At 44.0% G+C, this 18,446-nt stretch overlaps 1 protein-coding gene across 1 annotated transcript in view; it reads left to right on the top strand.

Annotated features, from left to right (window-relative positions):
• LOC126474173 (rac GTPase-activating protein 1) overlaps positions 1-18,446 on the top strand; it is a 159,789-nt gene that overhangs the window by 13,967 nt on the left and 127,376 nt on the right. The window contains exons 3-4 of the mRNA XM_050101632.1: positions 10,314-10,500; positions 14,647-14,810. Of these exons, the coding sequence (XP_049957589.1) occupies positions 10,314-10,500; positions 14,647-14,810 (351 nt within the window). The remainder of the gene's footprint in view (positions 1-10,313; positions 10,501-14,646; positions 14,811-18,446) is intronic.

Below are 18,446 nucleotides of genomic sequence, written 5' to 3'. Positions count from 1 at the left end.
GTCAGAAAAAATTTTTCGCATTCGGAAGGGAAAGTTAGTGATTGAAATTTCGTGAGAAGATTCCACCACAGCACAAAAAGAGCCTTTGTTTTAATTATGTCAGCCCCAACTCCTGTATTATGTCCATGACACTCTGTCCCTTATTTCTCAATAATACAAATCTTGCTGCTCTTCTTCGGACTTCCTAAAGATCTCACACCATGCAGCAGTACTTCCAAAAGAGGATGGATAGGCGTAGTGCCATTATGACTTTATCACTTTAGGACATGATGTTGAAAAGATCTGAGGATGGTCATTACAGACTGAAACCGGTCAGCATCAAAAGAATTGGTATTGTGAGCAAAGACTGGAATGAAAAACATTTGATAGTGTAGGTAGTCTCTTTAGTAGACCAGTTGCATCTTCTAAGCATTCTGCTAAGCAGTCTTTGGTTCACCTTCCCCACAACATTTTCTGTGCATTCTTTCCAATTTAAGTGGTTCGGAATTCCTGGGTATCGAAGTGAATTTATCATCTTACTACGATCATCTTTCAGGTCCATCTGATGTCCATCGAATTCTTATACAGTGGTCTTTCCAGGACATTGGACATGTTATCTACAGTGTTGGAAACATAATCTTTGCTTCCTGCACAAAGTCGTGAAAAATCATCATTTTAATAAAACTTCTCATCTTGTTTCACAGTATCAGGTAACATAATTTGACGATTCCTGTATTCTGGAGAAGCAAATACACGACTACTGTTGTTAACTTTCCTTGCTGTGTATACAGTGTGCCCTGTGTCACCAAAAGTAGCTGTTACTCTGGCAGTGCTCCATGAAGATGGGGCAAGTGTTAAAACTTGAATATGTTCACTGCAAGTTTAAGTTCTACATGTCCAAATTAGGCGGTCCATTACATCAGAAAAATCTTTGCCCTGCTCTCATGGACTTGCATTTCTTACTTACTGGACTGTAGAATCAGGATTCAAGGCTTTATGAATTTTCTGGTTTGCTGCACAGCTGATTTGATGTGATTTGTTTCCATAAGCTTGTTCGTAGCTGGCAGGAACTGACCTCGGTGGTAACATTCTGAGCAGAGTGTCAGATTTGTTCAGGGACTGACGAAGAATACTGGATGGGTCAAGAGCATCGTCTGAATCTCTTGAGCTGACTTCTTTCCTTTCAGCAGTATTGAAGCAGGTACAACACAAATATTGGCCAGCTTCACATTCAGCTTCATTCACTTCATGCATGACTTCTGTAAGAGAGAAAGTTTCATGCTTTACAGTTTGGGAGAAAATGAAATAGCACGATTAATTAAAACAAGACTTATTTGAAACTGCTGATGGTAAAACCTCTATTTTACGTAAATTTTAGACACCAATTACAGGCTTCACATTCAGTACTAATTACACAAATAATATTTATAGTGATGAAATTGCTTACTTGTAATTTGTCTCCTATGCCTGGAGAATGAATTGGCACAACGAAGTTGCTGATGTGAGTGCCAGACACATCTTTTTGTGATGGAAACATCTCTAGTATCCTGGATCAACCACATCTTTCAGGAACAATTTTTCAAGGAATTACCAATTCTCTTTAGTGGTGAATGTGGAGTGGCATTTTCATTTTATTCTTTGTCATTGAATAAAATGCGTTCGCAATTGTCAAGACAAAGAAGAATATTCTATTAGGTATGTAAATATTTCAGCAAAAAATCAAGCTGAGGTTCAGTTGTCTACATCCTGCCCTCGCCCCTACCCCCTTCCTCCAGGTCTTTGAAGTTTGTCAAATTTGTTGCCGTGTGAAATGCTTTTCACTGTAATTTATACTTAACACTATGATTAAAAGAGTTAAAGAGCACAAGGTGGGGTCTGAACTGTTCTCTTGTACGAAGTTACGATTTTTTTTTTTTTTACAAGAATCATGAAATCTTTGCACAGCCTGAAAAAGTGAATGTTTCAACATTTTCTGCGAACAACCTGTATGATGCGTCCTACTTTTTATACGTTGTATGAACTTAATGGCCTGTGTACTGGACGCATTAAAAAACTGAGATCTACATACTAAGTAGTAGATCTCTGAAAATTTGTAAATTCGTGCCTGGCTGACAAGCTACACACCCTTGAGCATTCAAAACTGATTTTCCTCAAGGTTAGTTAGGACACTGCTATTTGAGAGTTTTACTGTTAAGACACATAGGTATCCTTGTACCAAATATGACTAAATTCTGAGATGGTCACAGTATCATCCACTGGGGACAATGCGTGGAATGACCCTTCAGCTTTCTCCAGTATTTGTAGATCACACATAACCTTTATTTCCCTTATTTCAATGTGTTGCTTCAAACTGTGGACAGACTTCTCAGTTATATCTTAATGAAAATAACAGTGATGGACATTCAAGCATGTTGGTTCACATTTGTATGTACACACAATATGGCTGCAGGGTGTTTCCTAGATACATTCTCACACTGCCCTTTAATGTGCATTATTGGGTTATCCTGGCACGTGGCTCAATTTAAAACTTTTCTACATACTTTTGCAGGTATTTTAATACATTCTTGTAAAATAACCACCACACAGAAAAATAATGAGGAGGAGTAAATTTTTGTGTTTCTGGCTGCAACTATTGGTTAGTGACAGTGATGGACTGAATTGGTGGGGCCAAGCTCATCCTCTGATTGGTTGTTGCTATGGTAATGGTCAGTTACTTTGTGCCTTCTCATGCTAAATAGAGATTACGGCCAAGTTCCTAATAGAAGTGTGGATACCTTTTCTTTCGTCACTTGTTCAATATAAAGCTGTTAACATCTCTGACTTGAGCAGCTGGTTAACAAAGCTGTGGCCAGCAATGGAATCATTGGCTCTGCTAACAGAGCCAGTCTTTACATGCATGTTGTCGATACTGTTCCCCCCTATGGGTCCGGGGGTTAGAATAGGCCTGAGGTATTCCTGCCTGTCGTAAGAGGCAACAAAAAGGAGTCTCTCACTTTTCGGCCCTATGAGTTCAGGTCCCATTCTATTGTTTGACGTGTCACTTTCAAAATTCTACAGAAGTGCAGGCCATATGGGTAAGGATGCTTTATGTGGTGTAAGAGTGACCTTAGATTAAATATCCTGAATCTCTTGTCATGGCTTTGCATCTCCACCTGCGATTCAACTATTTGTGTGAGGACAGTTTCAGGAGTATGTCATCGTCTTCCATTGTCACCTGTCCTCTTTGCCCCATGACAGTATTGGATTTCTCTGCACCCAATATCCAGCACAAAAATGGTTCAAATGGCTTTGAGCACTATGGGACTCAATATCTTAGGTCATAAGTCCCCTAGAACTTAGAACTACTTAAACCTAACTAACCTAAGGACATCACACACACCCATGCCCGAGGCAGGATTCGAACCTGCGACCGTAGCAGTCCCGCGGTTCCGGACTGCAGCGCCAGAACCGCTAGACCACCGCGGCCGGCAATATCCAGCACAGTAGTCAGTCTATTGTGGTGGGGCCTTCATGTACCCATTTGGTGGTAGCCTCCTAACAACACAGGGATCACACTGCTGATGCGTGAGCTGTAAACTCCCCCCCCCCCCCCCTTTTTCCATGCCAGGGAGTAGATGCCTGTCTTTCTGGGGCATCAGGACTCCCGGCAACGGCCGTCATGTGAGTTGGCCTTTGCTGTGGCTCGGTGGCGCATGTGGGGAGAGCCCCTGATCGGAGTGGGTGGCATCAGGGCGGATGACCCTCGATCAAGTTGACTAAGTCATTTCTTGCTGGTGACCGTATGGCACCAGCAGTCTCTAAGAAGGGAAAGATAGAATACCATGCTGACAGATATGACCCTAAATAATTTCCCTCTCTCGATACACCATGGGAGGTATGTAGAGCTACAAAATGGAGAGAGCCATATTTGCCTCTGTTTTTAGTCTGTAGCAGAACCGAAGGGGACTCTTTTCTGCCGACGAAGCCTCAGTTTTTCGTTGAACACCTTCAGGATAAGTTCGGAGGAGTGACAGAGCTGTCCAAGATGTGAAACGACCCGGTCTTGATTCAGACAGCATCCCCAGCCCAATCCGAGCCTTACTCGCCTGTGACAAGCTGGGTGATACTCCTGTTTCCCTCACACCCCATAAAAGCCTCAACATGGTCCAGGGGATTATTTTACATCGTGACCTCCTCTTTCAGCCTGACGACGAGCTCCGCGCGAATTTGGAATGTCGGGGTGTTCATGCCGTCTGGCTTGTTTACCGGGGACCCAAAGACAACAGGGTTGCTACCGGTGCCTTCCTCTTGGCCTTTGAGGGTGATTTATTGCCTGAAAAGGTCAAGGTGATGGTTTACTGCTGTGATGTTAAACCATACGTCCCTCCCCCTATTTGGTGCTTCAAGTGCTGGAAGTTCAGACACGTCTTCCCGCTGCACTTCCAGCACCACATGTCGAGACTGGACATCCACTGCACCCAGATACTCCAAGTGCACCACCTCCCACTTGCATCAACTGTGGAGAGCACCACTCCTTCCTGCTTGCCAGACTGCCCAGCACTCCAAAAGGAGCAGAAAATTATGAAGTAAAAGACCCTGGACTGGTTGACTCACAGATGCTTTACTTAAATTCTAAAGATTACACCCCATTCCGTTGATGTCGACATACGCTTGCAGCTACATCACCACCGCTGTCCCATGTGTCAGTGGTTCATCACCATGTGCCATGAACAGTGCCCCCCCCCCCTGGGCCACCTGAATACATCTGCCTCCTTACTTGTTGGGGGCAAATCTTCCTCCATTGCTCCCAAAGCACCTACTTTGGGAACAAGGCCCCCTCCCCCCAAATGCAGTCCTCTCCCCCCAGATGCAGTCCCCTCCCCCCTGCCAGAGGAGCAACAGCCTCCTCCGGCTCTCATGTGGAAGGGGTCCCTTGGGGTCCTCTCTTCTGAAGCCTCCACTAATGCCACCACGGACACTTGCCAGTGGTTCAAGGAGCCACAAGCTGCTGGATAAAGAGCTTCATGGTCTTCCTGTGTGCCTGAAGCTGTTTTGAGAAATCTTCCCAGCAAGCCCCTGAAGAGAAGAGAGAGAGCAAGCAAACTAAGTAGTAGTCTGCTAAGAAACAGGACCCCTCTGGTGTCTCCAACACACCACTCCCTATCAGTTTATCAGTTCTGCATCTGATGATGCAGTGGAGATCTTGGCATCCCCTGCGGACCTGGATGTCACTGGTGCCTCATCCACAATAGAAATGGCTACAAATACTCAGTCTGGGCAGCAGGTGACCCCGAGGCATAACCTGCCTCTTGCATGCTTCATTCCTTCCCAGCCTCGCGATAACGTCATCCTCCAGTGAAATTGCAGCGGTTTTTTCCAGTCTGGCTGAGCTACGGCAAGTGTTAAGCTTTACACCTGCTTTCTGGATTGCCCTCCAGGAAACCTGGTTCCCGGCAATGCGGACCCCTGCCCTCCGTGGCCATAAAGGATATTACAGGGACGATAGCAACTGTAATAGTGTCAGGTGGAGTTAGTGTTCATGTCCTGAACTTAGTATGCAGTGAACCTGTGCCACTTTAAAGCTCTCTTGAAACTGTGGCTGTCAGGATAAGGACGACGCAGGAAATAACTGTCTGCAACATATATCTTCTTCCAGTTGGTGCAGTACCCCTGAACACACTGGCTGCACTGGTTGATCAGCTCCCTAAACCTTCCCTACTTTTGGGAGATTCTAACACTCATAACTCCTTGATTTGTGGCACAGTTATTACTGGCCGAGGCAGAGATGTCGAAAATTTACTGTCACTACTCGACCTCTGCCTCTTAAATACTGGGACCGCCACACATTTAAGTGTGGCACACGGCACATATTCACCCATTCATCTCTCAGTTTGCAGTCCTGGCCTTCTCACATCTATCCACTGGAGAGCACATGATGACCTGTATGGTTGTGACCACTTCCCCATCTTCCTGTCACTGCCCTCTTGTTGGGCCCATGGACGCCTGCCCAGGTGGGCTTCAAACAAGGCGGACTGGAAAACTTTCACCTCTGCTGTCACTGTTGAATCTCCCCCACGTGGTAACATTGATGTGGTGGTTGAGCAGGTAACTACAATGATCGATTATGTGGTGGAAAACGCAATCCCTCATGCCCTTGGTGGTCGCCAGAAGTCGCTGAGACAATCAAGGAGCGTCGGCGAGCTCTACAGCGGCGTAAACGGCACCCTTCCCTGGAGCACCTCATAGCCTTCAAGCAGCACTGTGCCCGTGTTCGCCAGCTTATCAAAAGGCGGAAACAGGAGTGTTGGGAGCGGTACGTTTCGACCTACGGGTGCCATACGTCAGCTTCCCAAGTCTGGGCAAAGATCAAATGAGTTTTTGGGTACCGGACCCCAACAGGTGTTCCTGGTGTTAACATAAATGGTGTGTTATTTACCGACCCAAATGCGATTGCCAAGCACTTCGCTGAGCATTATGCTCGTGCCTCAGCGTTGGAGAATTACCCCCCAACCTTTCGCATTATCAAACAGCGGATGGAAGGGAAAGTCCTCTTTTTCACTATACGCCACAGTGAACCCTATAGCACCCCATTTACAGAGTGGGAGCTCCTCAGTGCCCTTGCACATTGCCCTGACGCAGCTCCTGGGCCCTATCGGATCCACAGTCAGATAATTAAACATCTCTTGTCTCACTACAAGTGATATCTCCTCTTGATCTTCAACCGCATCTGGTGCGATGGCGTCTTTCCATCGCACTGGCAGGAAAGCACTGTCATACCAGTGCTCAAACCCGGCAAAAACCCACTCGATGTGGATAGCTATCTGCCCATCAGCCTCATCATCGTTCTTTTTAAGCTGCTGGAATGTATGGTGTGACAGCGGTTGAGTTGGGTCCTGGAGTCATGTGGCCTACTGGCTCTGAGCCAGGGTAGTTTCCACCTGGGTCGCTCTACCACTGATAATCTGATGTCTCTCGAGCCTCGAATCTGCCATCCGAACAGCCTTTTCCAGACACCAGCACCTTGTTGCAGTCTTTACTGATTTATGAAAAGCGTATGACACCACCTGGCGCCATCATACCCTTGGCACATTATAAGAGTTGGGTATCCGAGACCCGCTCCAGATTTTTATCCAGAATTTCCTGTCTCTTCGTACTTTCTGTGTACAAGTTGGTGCCTCCCATAGCCCCCACCCCCTCCATATCCAAAAGGGGTCCCGCAGGGCTCTGTATTGAGTGGAGTGTATCTCTATTTTTAGTGGCCATTAACGGTCTAGCAGAGCTGTAGGGCTGCCCGTCTCACCCTCTCTATACGCAGACAACTACTGCACTTTCTGCTCCACCAGTACTGGTGTTGCTGAGTGGTGCCTACAGGGAGCCATCCACAAGGCGCAGTCATGGGCTCTAGCCCACGGTTTCCAGTTTTCGGCTGCAGTCATGTGTTATGCAACTCTGTCGGCTTCGTACCGTTCATCCGGAACCAGAACTTTACCTTACTGACGATCCCGTCACTGTAGTAGAGATGTATCGAAGTTTAGGACTGGTTTTCGACACCTGATTGTCTTGGCTTCCTCACCTTAAGTGGAAGTACTGGCAGCATCTCAGTACCCTCTGCTGCCTGAGCAACACCAACCGGGGTGCAGATCACTCCATGCTGCTGCAGCTCTACAGAGCCCTTGTTCCATCCCGCCTTGACTATGAGAGTCTGGTTTAAGGTTTGTCAGCGCCCTCAACATTGCGTTTACTCGACCCAGTGCACCACTGTGGTGTTCACCTAGCGACGGAACCTTTTAGGATGAGTCTGATGACAAGCGTCCTTGTGGAGGCCGGAGTGCCTCCATTGCAGGTGAGGCGTGCACAACTGCCGGCCAGTTATGTAGCACACGTTCATAGTTCTCCTGCGCATCTGAATCACCATATCTATTTCCCACCCACGGCGGTTCATCTCCCGAATCGGCGGCCCAGGTCAGGGTTTCCAATTGCAGTTCCCGTACGATCCTTTCTTTCCAAACTGGAGTCCTTGCCTTTACCATCTGTACTTGAGGTCCATTCACGTACACCTCCATGGTGTACACCTAGGCCGCAGCTTCGCCTGGACCTTTCACGTGGCCCAAAGGACTCTGTTAACCCCACAGCTCTCCACTGCCACTTCCCCTCAATTCTTGACAAGTACAGAGGCCACAAAGTGGTTTACACCGATGGCTGATGCTCACGTTGGCTTCACGTATGTCCATGGAGGACATGTTGAACAGCATTCCTTGCCTGATGGCTGCAGCGTTTTCACTGCCGAGCTGGTGCCTATATCACGTGCTGTTGAGCACTTCCTTTCATGTCCTGGGGAGGCATTTCTTCTGTGTACTGACTCCTTGAGCAGCCTAAAAGTTCTCGACCAGTGCTACTCTTGTCATTCTTTGGTAGCGACCATCCAGGAGAGGCCATCTATGCACCGGAATGGTCCGGTCATTCTGTGGTGTTTGTGTGGACCCCAGGTCATGTTGGAATCCAAGGCAACGAACTTGCAGACAGGCTGGCCAAACAGGCTACGCAGAAACCGCTTATGGAGATTGGCTTCTCTGCAACTGACTTGCATTCAGTACTACACCGCAAGGTTTTGCAGCTTTGGGAGACGAAATGGCATGACCTCAGCATGAACAACAAACTGTGTGCCACGAAGGAGATTATGAATGTGTGGCTGTACTCCATGTGGGCCTCTCGTGGGGACACTGGGGTTCTCTGCTGGCTCCGCATTGGCCACTCTTGGGTGACACATGGCTACCTCCTGCACCGTGATGAGCCACCTCAGTCTCGGTGTGGCTCCCGGCTGACAGTGGCCCATATCTTGGTGAGCTATTCTTCTTTGGATGCCCTGCAACAGGCTCTTCAGTTACAGGACTCATTGCCATTAATTTTAGCTGACAAGGCCTCATCGGCTGGTTTAGTTTTACGTTCTATATGCGACGTTGTGTTTTATCATTCTATATATGTTTTAGCGCATGTCCTTTGTCCCATTTGTGTTCTCCACTCTAATACTTTAAGGGTGGATGTTTTAATGTGTCGCATAATGGCTGGCTTTTCCTTTTTATTTTCATGGCTACAGTCATCTGCTCTCTTGGTTTTTTCCCCTTCTACCTGTTTCTTGCTTCTCTCTGTGGTTTTCCTTTCCTGTTTTTGTCCACCGTAGTGTTGGTTGTCCTCTCATTTTTCTGGTTCTTCCTTTCTCTTGTTATTGTGCTGTACATCTCCTTTCTTTTGTTCTTTTCGTTGTGTAATTATTTTACTGGGAACAAGGGACTGATGGCCTTGTAGTTTGGTGCCTTCTCCCCCTCTCCTAAACCAACCAACCAACCAACCATGTGTTGTGCAACATCCACAGCACTCATGTTATGTGACTGGTGGCTGTGATTTCATTCTTGGTCTGTTTTTCTTCAAGGATATGACACATCGCTGGCCAGTTAGACTTACAGTGACATTTGCACACGATTACAGCTTCACATAAATGCAACTGTGTCCACACCAGTATATTCTTCCAAGGTGGGGGGGACACCACATGTTGCTTGACAGGTGACAGATTTGCTTCGAGAAACCTTCAGTAATGACTGCATTATCTCTAGGCAGTTTCAAGGTGTTTGGCCTTCCAGACTTCCCTGTCTGAATCCATGTGACTTCTGGTTGTGGGGATATCTGGAAGGTCATGTCTATCAGGGATGTATCTGGACACTTCCTGACCTGAAGGATATCATATGGCGACATATTGCTCTGATTACACCAGATATGCTGCGAGCTACTGTCAGACATGCTGTGTTAGAGATGCGGCATGTTCCTGAGTCAGGAATGATATTAAACACACATTGTAAAATGTGACAATATCGTAATAACCGTGCTCCAAATCTAGGGTTGTCATGTGTTTGATTGTTCCTCCCCTTTTGCTGCACCCAAACCACGTTGACTGCTTATAGCATCATCTTTTCACCTGGCGGCAGAAAGTGGAAGTGTTATTTTTTCAGCATACTTCATAAGTACACCGATTAGGAAACACACAGGCAAATGCCGGGTTGGTTCCTCTGAAAGGGCACGGCCGACTTCCTTCCTCATCCTTCCCTAATCCGATGAGACCGATGACCTCGCTGTCTGGTCTCCTTCCCCAAAAACAACTCAACCCCTAGGAAACACGCTACCATGTTCCAGCATCCTATGATGTATACAGCCAACACTGCACCACTCAGAACATTGTCAGTTTAAGTATAACTACCCGGTACATGCTGTTAAGGTCTTAAAAATTGCATTTATTTTATTTCCATTTTAGTTTAGTGATATGTAGCTTGTGCTTTGTTAGAACCAAAACTTTCTTTTTTTTCCAGGAGAAGCAGATTGGTCTGGTGAGAGAGGTAGTATTCATAGAAAACAGAATAAATGATGAAACAAAGGAAAGACTTGCATTCTTAAATAACACTGCCAGCCGCAGTCGTGTCAGCATAGGGAGACAAGATACTAACATCCTTGAAGCACAGAGACTCAGTGCAATAAAAGAAGACTGTGATACTACAGGTACCAATACAGGACCACTTCCAAGTTGTTTCATTTATGCTTTCATTGTATTTTTTGTGGTTTTGACAGGCATCTAAACAAGACTTAAAATGTCACAGAGCTTTAGGATGTCCTTCAGAATTAACTTACAGAGGAAACACACACAAAACCTATATTGTCCTGTGAAGAGAGAGGAGGTGGTTACGGGGAGGAAAGGGTATATTTGAAAATGTGGAATGTACTGCCCATAAGCCATCCCACAGTCTCAAAAGGCTATCCACTGCTCATGCAATATCTATTGTCCTGCATCATCTGTTTATTTATTTATTTATTTGTAGTGCACAACTATTCCCATTCCCAACTCCTTGCCACATGGGCCATACTTTTTGTGTGTGTGTGTGTGTGTGTGTGTGTGTGTGTGTGTGTGTGTGTGAGAGAGAGAGAGAGAGAGAGAGAGAGAGAGAGAGAGAGAGAGGGGGGGGGGGGGGGCGCCTCGGTTAGATTTGTACCACAAATTTGATGTGGGTAGTCGCTGATCTCCAGCAGCATCAGAAAATTGGGCCTTAAAGTACATTGTTACACTAACACATTACATGTAGTACAGCAACAACTGAAAAGTCTGTGCAAGAACATTAGCACAGCCACAGAAGACAAAGAGAAAAAAAAGTATTTTTTTCTGGATGAGCAAAGCTACAACTTTTCCCAATGATTTCTGAAAATCTGGGTTGTGTGAAATTGAGTGAAAAGTGGAAAATCCGTAACAGTATAAGGAAAAGGATAGTTGTTACTCACCGTATAGTGGAGACGTTGAATCACAGAAAGGCACAACAAAAAGACTGTCACACAATTAGCTTTCGACCAACAAGGCCTTTGTTGAAAGCAAACCCCACCCGCAGAGCTTGTGCGTATGAATTGCGTTTGCATGAGTATGTGCGTGTGTGTATGTTGTCTAATTTTGACAAATACCCTGTTGGCTCAAAGCTAATTGTGTAACAGTCTTTTTGTTGTGCCTTTCTGCGAGTTGTCATACCCGCTACATGGTGAGTAGCAACGATCCTTTTCGTTATTCTGAAATTATGTAACACATTGGATGTAATATCTGCTGGAAGCCATGGATGGAGATGGCTCAGTGGATTTGATGCTTTTAGACGGACTGAAGCTTCTGATTCAGTGCTTTAGATGTCTACTAAATAAAATAGTTCTGTTTGATATTTATCCAAGTTTGCAGCTCATGGAAAATGTTTTGACAGGCAAAATGTTGCTCGTTACCTTGATGACCGTTCAGCCAAAGCCAGAAAAAATTTTTGTGCACTCCAGGAAAGTCTTACTATCGCCAGTGTCAACATTGTATGTTAATGGCCTCACAGAAATTATTAATTGCATCTGACTTTTCACAGATGATGCAAGTTTCTGTAAGGAACTGTCAAAATTACCACTAGTACCCAGTCAGATAGAAAGAAAGTGTTGATGTGGTGCAAAGTTTCTTCAGGAACTTGCAATGCAGGAAAAGTTGAGATTCACCTTACATAAAGTGTTATGGTGGTTATATACCCAGTTATTAATTAAGTCAGTTGGGCCACCAATTATCAGCAACTGTCAGCATGGTATAACAGTGGAGAAATGAGTAAAATCATTTGTAGCTGATGCAAATTGCACACACCACATTCACCTTCAAATGTATTTCTTAACACTTTCATGGGCGCATTCTTTTGTAGCGAGTCAATGTCAAAATAAAGCAGATTTTTTTTTGGACCACAAGATGATTGGCACATCCAGACATGGTAAGACTTATTCACAGAAGCTTTGTAAAACCACTAATTTGGTGAAAGTGTGCTTCCCAAGGTCAACAGAAGACAAACAAATTTTGCGGTTAGTGTACCTCCCTGCTAGCCGTGTGCGGTCTAACGCACTGCTTCCCAAGCGGGTATTAGTGCCAGTCCCCGGCACGAATCCATCTGCAAATTAGCGTCGAGGTCATTTTCCATCTGCCTCGGTGAATGTAGGCTGGTTCCCCTTATTCTGCCTCAGTTACACTGTGTCAGCAATTGCTACGTAAACAGTCTCCACGTACATGTACACCATAATTACTCTACCACGCAAACATTGTCTGGAATGAGACGTTCCCGAGGAGGTCCACTGGGGGCCGAACCGCACAATAACACGGGGTTGGGGTGGCCGTGGGCTGAATGGACGTTGGGGTGGCCGTGGGCTGAATGGGCTGCTGTAGCCTGTTGTTGGACTGTGTACCACTGAGGGCTACAGCGGGGATGAAGCCTCTCTGTCGTTTCTAGCTCCCCAGTTCAATACATACATGCTGCCCAAATCTCTTTGAGAAACGGCTTGGTGCTAAATATTATTCCCTTGAAAATTAAAATGTTATTTGGTTTGATATGTACTTCTCATAGCCCTAAAAGAGACATTTCACAACAAACTGCAGCAGATTACTACTATACACCAGGCACTTGCAGAACTGATACAATGTATTCCCTTAAATCCAGTAAGGAAAAACAGACAGTGGTAAGTGTATCCCCCATGGCCTACAAAGGGGTTAATATGTCACTTCATCCTCTTCAGATGAACAGTGTCATTTCATTACTGAAATGCTGGTGACAATGTTAAGGCATTTCTGTGTTGTTTGCATAATGTGTAAAATACTTAACAGAAAACTAAGTCCATAGCCACCATTGTTTCACAGGTTGAGAGGGGCAAAGAACAAGGGGAAAAAAGTTTGCAACTTAAATCACAACATTGAAATAACTTAAGCAGCTTGTCTGTGCAGTTGAGGATATTGTTCTGAGGGTAATATTTAAAAAAAAAAAATAAATAAATAAATAAAAAAAAGTGAATTTCTGAATCGGGCATGCAGGTCATTCAGTTGGGGTGTTGCTAGAGTATCACCTCAAGTTGGAAGTTATGAGATAGGCAACATCAGCAGCCAAAAGCAAGAATTGTGCTACAATGTTTGAGTGTCTCTTTGAAATGACAGAATGTTTAAATTACTGAAACGCAGTCAGTCATAGTTTGATCCACAAATTAAGGCCTTGAATTCCAGGACCTGTTCTATCATGAAGTTGAAGTTGATTTTCCCCATAGGATTAATTTTTGTTTGATCTAATTTTTCATACCTGTTACCAAATTATTGGTTATTTCGACCATATAAAAGATTGTCATCACTCTTCTTACCTTTATCTTTAAGTGTGTCTGTTACTGAGGAGGTGGAAGTGGAGTGTATTTTTAATGGCAGTGACGAATACAATATTAGAAAATTTCTTCTTATTATGCCTATGATTCCACTGTTATAAATTCTGTGGCATTCATGATAAGCTCTTGAAAAGATTTCATTGGGCTGTTAAGTAAATCTTGCTACATTCGTTATGCCTGAATATTATCATTTCTTACTAATAACAAAAGGAGGGTGAATATTGGTTGTTGAAGTACAAATCTTTTTTTGTGTTGCAAATCGATTTGAGTCACTGTGTGACCATCATCAGTGCTAATATTGGACTCATAAATACAAGCAGTAAAATTGCAATATCTGCACATACCAATGCAGAGCAATTGTCAGACTGAACTGGGCTGGGTTAGCCCAGTTAAATTTTTACTTGTCAGACCAAAGGTACATATGCAACTGGGCTAGCCCAGCCGAATTCTGTCTGACTGGTACTCGTCATTGGTGTGTTCAGATATTGCAGTTTTACTGCTTGTATTTGAGTCCGTAAGGCTTCAATACTAGCACTGATGATGGTCATGCAGTGATTGAAATCGATTTGTAACAGAAATAAGGATTTCTACTACAATGACAAATGCTGACCCTCCTTTTGTTACTAATACTGCTGTGGTGGTCATGGTGCACACAACTCTTGATGGAGTCCTCATAAAAAAAAACCTTTTCGTAAGAAAACTTAAAAGCGGTTTTACTGATAGACTCATTAAAGCTTCTCATCAGTGTTGTTGGGAGTGCAGCTTGTGTTTATGTGATGGGTTGTGGCAGGACATCCTGTTTTTATCCTTACATCCATCAAATCTGAAGTCCATTAACAGTCATGCAATGATACCCCAAGGTGTAAATGAAAATTATGATTTATTATTCACTTGTTTTAAATGTGTATCGTATACAAATAAATAAATAATAATTGGTAGTGTTGGTCATAAAAGTTTTTCTTTAAGGTTCGCTGCTTTCGGATTTAAGTTACTCCCGGTCTGAAGATGACCTTGATGTGGACGTGGTCCGTACTATTAGATCTTGGAGAAAGCATCGTCCTTCCATAACTGTAGATGAGGTGGAAGATCATGTGCCAAAGCGCCGTAGAAAATCAAATAGGGCTATTGAGGTAAGTTGTTTATTTTCCTGCTTTACAATGTCATCAAAAAATATCTTTGTACCTAATAAAGACAAAACAAGTCTTTTGTATTGAACTTTCTTGCTTCTAGGGGGAAAAAAAGTTCAGTTCTTATTAATTCATTTGCCGAAATGTGTTATTAATAGCAATTTCAGTTGATTCAACCAAGGTATAATGTCAGCCCATTCTTGTTGCTGATGGAGCTGGAATGACAGAAATAATGTGTTGGTTAGGAATCCAACAAGCATCCTCCCTAGCGGGCCAACAGAAATGGTTCAGATAGCTCTGAGCACTATGCTACTTAACTTCTGAGGTCATCAGTCACCTAGAACTTAGAACTAATTAAACCTAACTAACCTAAGGACATCACACACATCCATGCCCGAGGCAGGATTCGAACCTGCGACCGTAGCGCTCGCTCGGCTCCAGGTTGTAGCGCATAGAACCGCACGGCCACTCCGGTTGGCGGGCCAACAGAATGAATGTGCATGTCCATTGAGGTGTGTGAAACTGACTAAAACATCATTTTCTTCTTCTGAAACTTCACACACATTACCAGTCCACCATTTTCTATCATATATACAGGCAATGTATTGGCCTGGTTGTAAGGTAGTAATATTTCTGAATGAAACTGTTGCTTGACTTTGGTCAACATTTGCCACAAAAAAAATTGTATCATTGGATAGCTCAGTTTTTAATGTTTCAATTTCTTCTTTTGGAAGGGAAAAAAGAAAAAGATTGGATTCCTCTGATATTCTTTGTACAGTATTTAAAGAAATCAGTTGGTGTCAACATTTGGTCCTCAGTTCATCTTTGAGGGCTTGCTCTTGCTGCCAGGCACTTAACAGTTCCTCTAATTCCATCACATGGAGATTTCCCGTGGCTTGTAGCAAAAATGTTCCATTCAGCTGAGATTCCAAAGTCATTTTGATGGTGGCGGAGATTGAGAATATTTTTGAACTTTTTGTACTGTGTTGCTGACCCATCACTGAAGTAGTAAATGTGTGTTATTTTTACAAGGAGACACTTTAGATCTTCTATTAATTTCACTATAGAAGCATGTACAGTGATTGCATCATGTTTCAGGCTGTCGCTTATTATACAGCAGCTGATGCTGCTGATGTCCAAGTTATTTCTGAAGTACACAACAAATGGGTATTAAGTTACTTGACTGTTATTCCAGTGAAAACCTGGAGCTGCATCCTGGACAGTGAAGGAATAATTTTTAGTGAAGTCCATTAATATGATCAGTTCAGTTGGCTTACAGCTTTCTTTTATCCATTTTAGGTGCTTGCTCTGGTGTGTTGCAACATAATAATGAGTGGAAAAAAATTGACAATCAGATCTTCAATAAAATCCTCAGTGGTCATCTGATTGGTTTCTAATGTATCTCTATCAGTGTGCACCCACTGTTTGAACTCAATGGTATAATGTGGATCACTGTCTTCAAAACTACTTTCTAAAAACCGTTCCAAGTAGTTCTTTTCCTGGACACATTTCACAGCGATGAAGGATGCAGTCTTTGGATTCCAAAGCACACACTGTTTTAGCAGTCAGACTCTTATAATCTTCTTTAATTGGAGTGCTTGCAAGCATCAGTTACACATTTTGGTGTAAAGTGCAAACACAGACTGAGTGGGTTCCTGCGGCAGCCACAGTGATGCACCATTTTGGCTTCAATTTGAAAAATTTGGAAAATCAAATTTCAGGCCCATACTGAAGTCTATATGCAGCAAACATTTCTTTCAAATTATTCAGAAGAAGGTATTTTTGCATCAAAACTTTCTTTCCTTCTATTCTAATTGATACACGGTCTTTTGTACCTGGACAAATTCGGCTAAATTCTTCATTCTGAAAAAATGCTACCACTCTTTCTTTTACGGCATCTGGAATCTTCTTGCCACAGTTGTTCCTTGGCAGAGCTAATACACCATTTTCTGCCCGTAACTTCCTAGCTGCTTTTACCATCCTGTCTGATACACCAAATTTTTGCATTGTCTCTTTTATAGCTCAGCTTTGTGGTATTAATGTCAGTATTTGCAATTTTTCAGGCTGCCTTGACAATTGCAACTTCTCTTTCAATTCTTTAATCAGCTGCTTATAATCTTCACAATCAGGGCATGTCTTATATGGCTACGAAGTCTTTCGCGACGTATTTCCTGAGTAAAAATTTCTCAGTGTACATGCCGCGTCAAATCAGGATAAATCTCCAAGCTTTCGACCACTACCTCCATGGTCGTCGTCAGGGCTAAAACTGACTGTCGTGAACTAGCGAGGTTCCCACTTTTATATGCAAAGGACGGCTTCTTATTGGCTGGAATACGTCAGCGATATGGTGCGTAGTGAAGTGGTGCCCTCTACTTCCATAGATGTAGTTGCTATCCCGCGTTGCTTGCAGCGCCATCCCTCACCTCCGCCCATCATGCTTCTACAGATACGTCGACGATACTTTTTTAATCTGGCCACACGGCAGCGACACGCTGCAGCAGTTCGTCGAACATCTGAATGGTGTACATCCAAACATAAAATTTACATTGGAGGTAGAGAAGGAAGGGAAGTTAACTTTTTTAGATGTGTTGGTAGAGCGAAAGCCGGATGGGCGACTGGCCCATTCTGTGTACAGGAAGCCAACCCATACAGACTTATATCTGCATAGCCATAGCTTCCATCATCCGTCTCAGAAGAGAGCTATGCTGAATACTTTAGTACACAGAGCCAAGACTATTTCCGACAAGGACCACCTCGGTCCCGAGATCAACCATTTGACGACTGTTTTCAAGAGGAATGGTTATTCTGCCGGTGAAATTAAATCAGTTTTGTCTAAGAAAGTAAGACACGATGCCGGCCACATACAAGAAGAGGACCAACACATAGCGCGGCTTCCTTTTTGCGGTGCTACAACGAGCAAGATAGCCAGAGTCCTGAAGAGGCAAGGAATAAAACCAGTCTTCCGACCACCTAGGAAAATTAAGGAAATGTTGAGACCAGTCAAAGATAGTCTCGGCTTAAGAGTGCCGGGAATTTATACTATTCCTTGCGAATGCGGCAAGAATTACGTGGGCCAGTCTGTAAGAACCGTTGCCGACCGCTGCATCGAGCACCAACGCCACCTGAAATACAGGTATTTGGAAAAATCAGCGGTGGCTGAACATAGCCTGCTTAACAAGCATAAGATTTTATTTGAAGAAACCAGAGTAATAGCCCACACATCGAATTACTGGGACTCTGTGATCCGGGAAGCAGTCGAAATTAGACTTAGCGATAATAACTTTAATAGAGACAACGGCTATGCACTTAGCAACACTTGGAAGAGTGCACTGGATAAAGAAAAATCGCAGAGAAAAACCTCTCGCACTTTACCTCCTGATTTAAGGGATGGCGCTGCAAGCAACGCGGGATAGCAACTACATCTATGGAAGTAGAGGGCACCACTTCACTACGCGCCATATCGCTGACATATTCCAGCCAATAAGAAGCCGTCCTTTGCATATAAAAGTGGGAACCTCGCTAGTTCACGACAGTCAGTTTTAGCCCTGACGACGACCATGGAGGTAGTGGTCGAAAGCTTGGAGATTTATCCTGATTTGACGCGGCATGTACACCGAGAAATTTTTACTCAGGGCATGT

The sequence above is a fragment of the Schistocerca serialis genome, chromosome 4 (assembly GCF_023864345.2).
Source record: "Schistocerca serialis cubense isolate TAMUIC-IGC-003099 chromosome 4, iqSchSeri2.2, whole genome shotgun sequence".
Lineage (NCBI taxonomy): Eukaryota > Metazoa > Arthropoda > Insecta > Orthoptera > Acrididae > Schistocerca > Schistocerca serialis.
The sequence above is the reverse complement of the archived record's forward strand: the minus strand, read 5'-3'. Positions and strand labels throughout refer to the sequence as shown.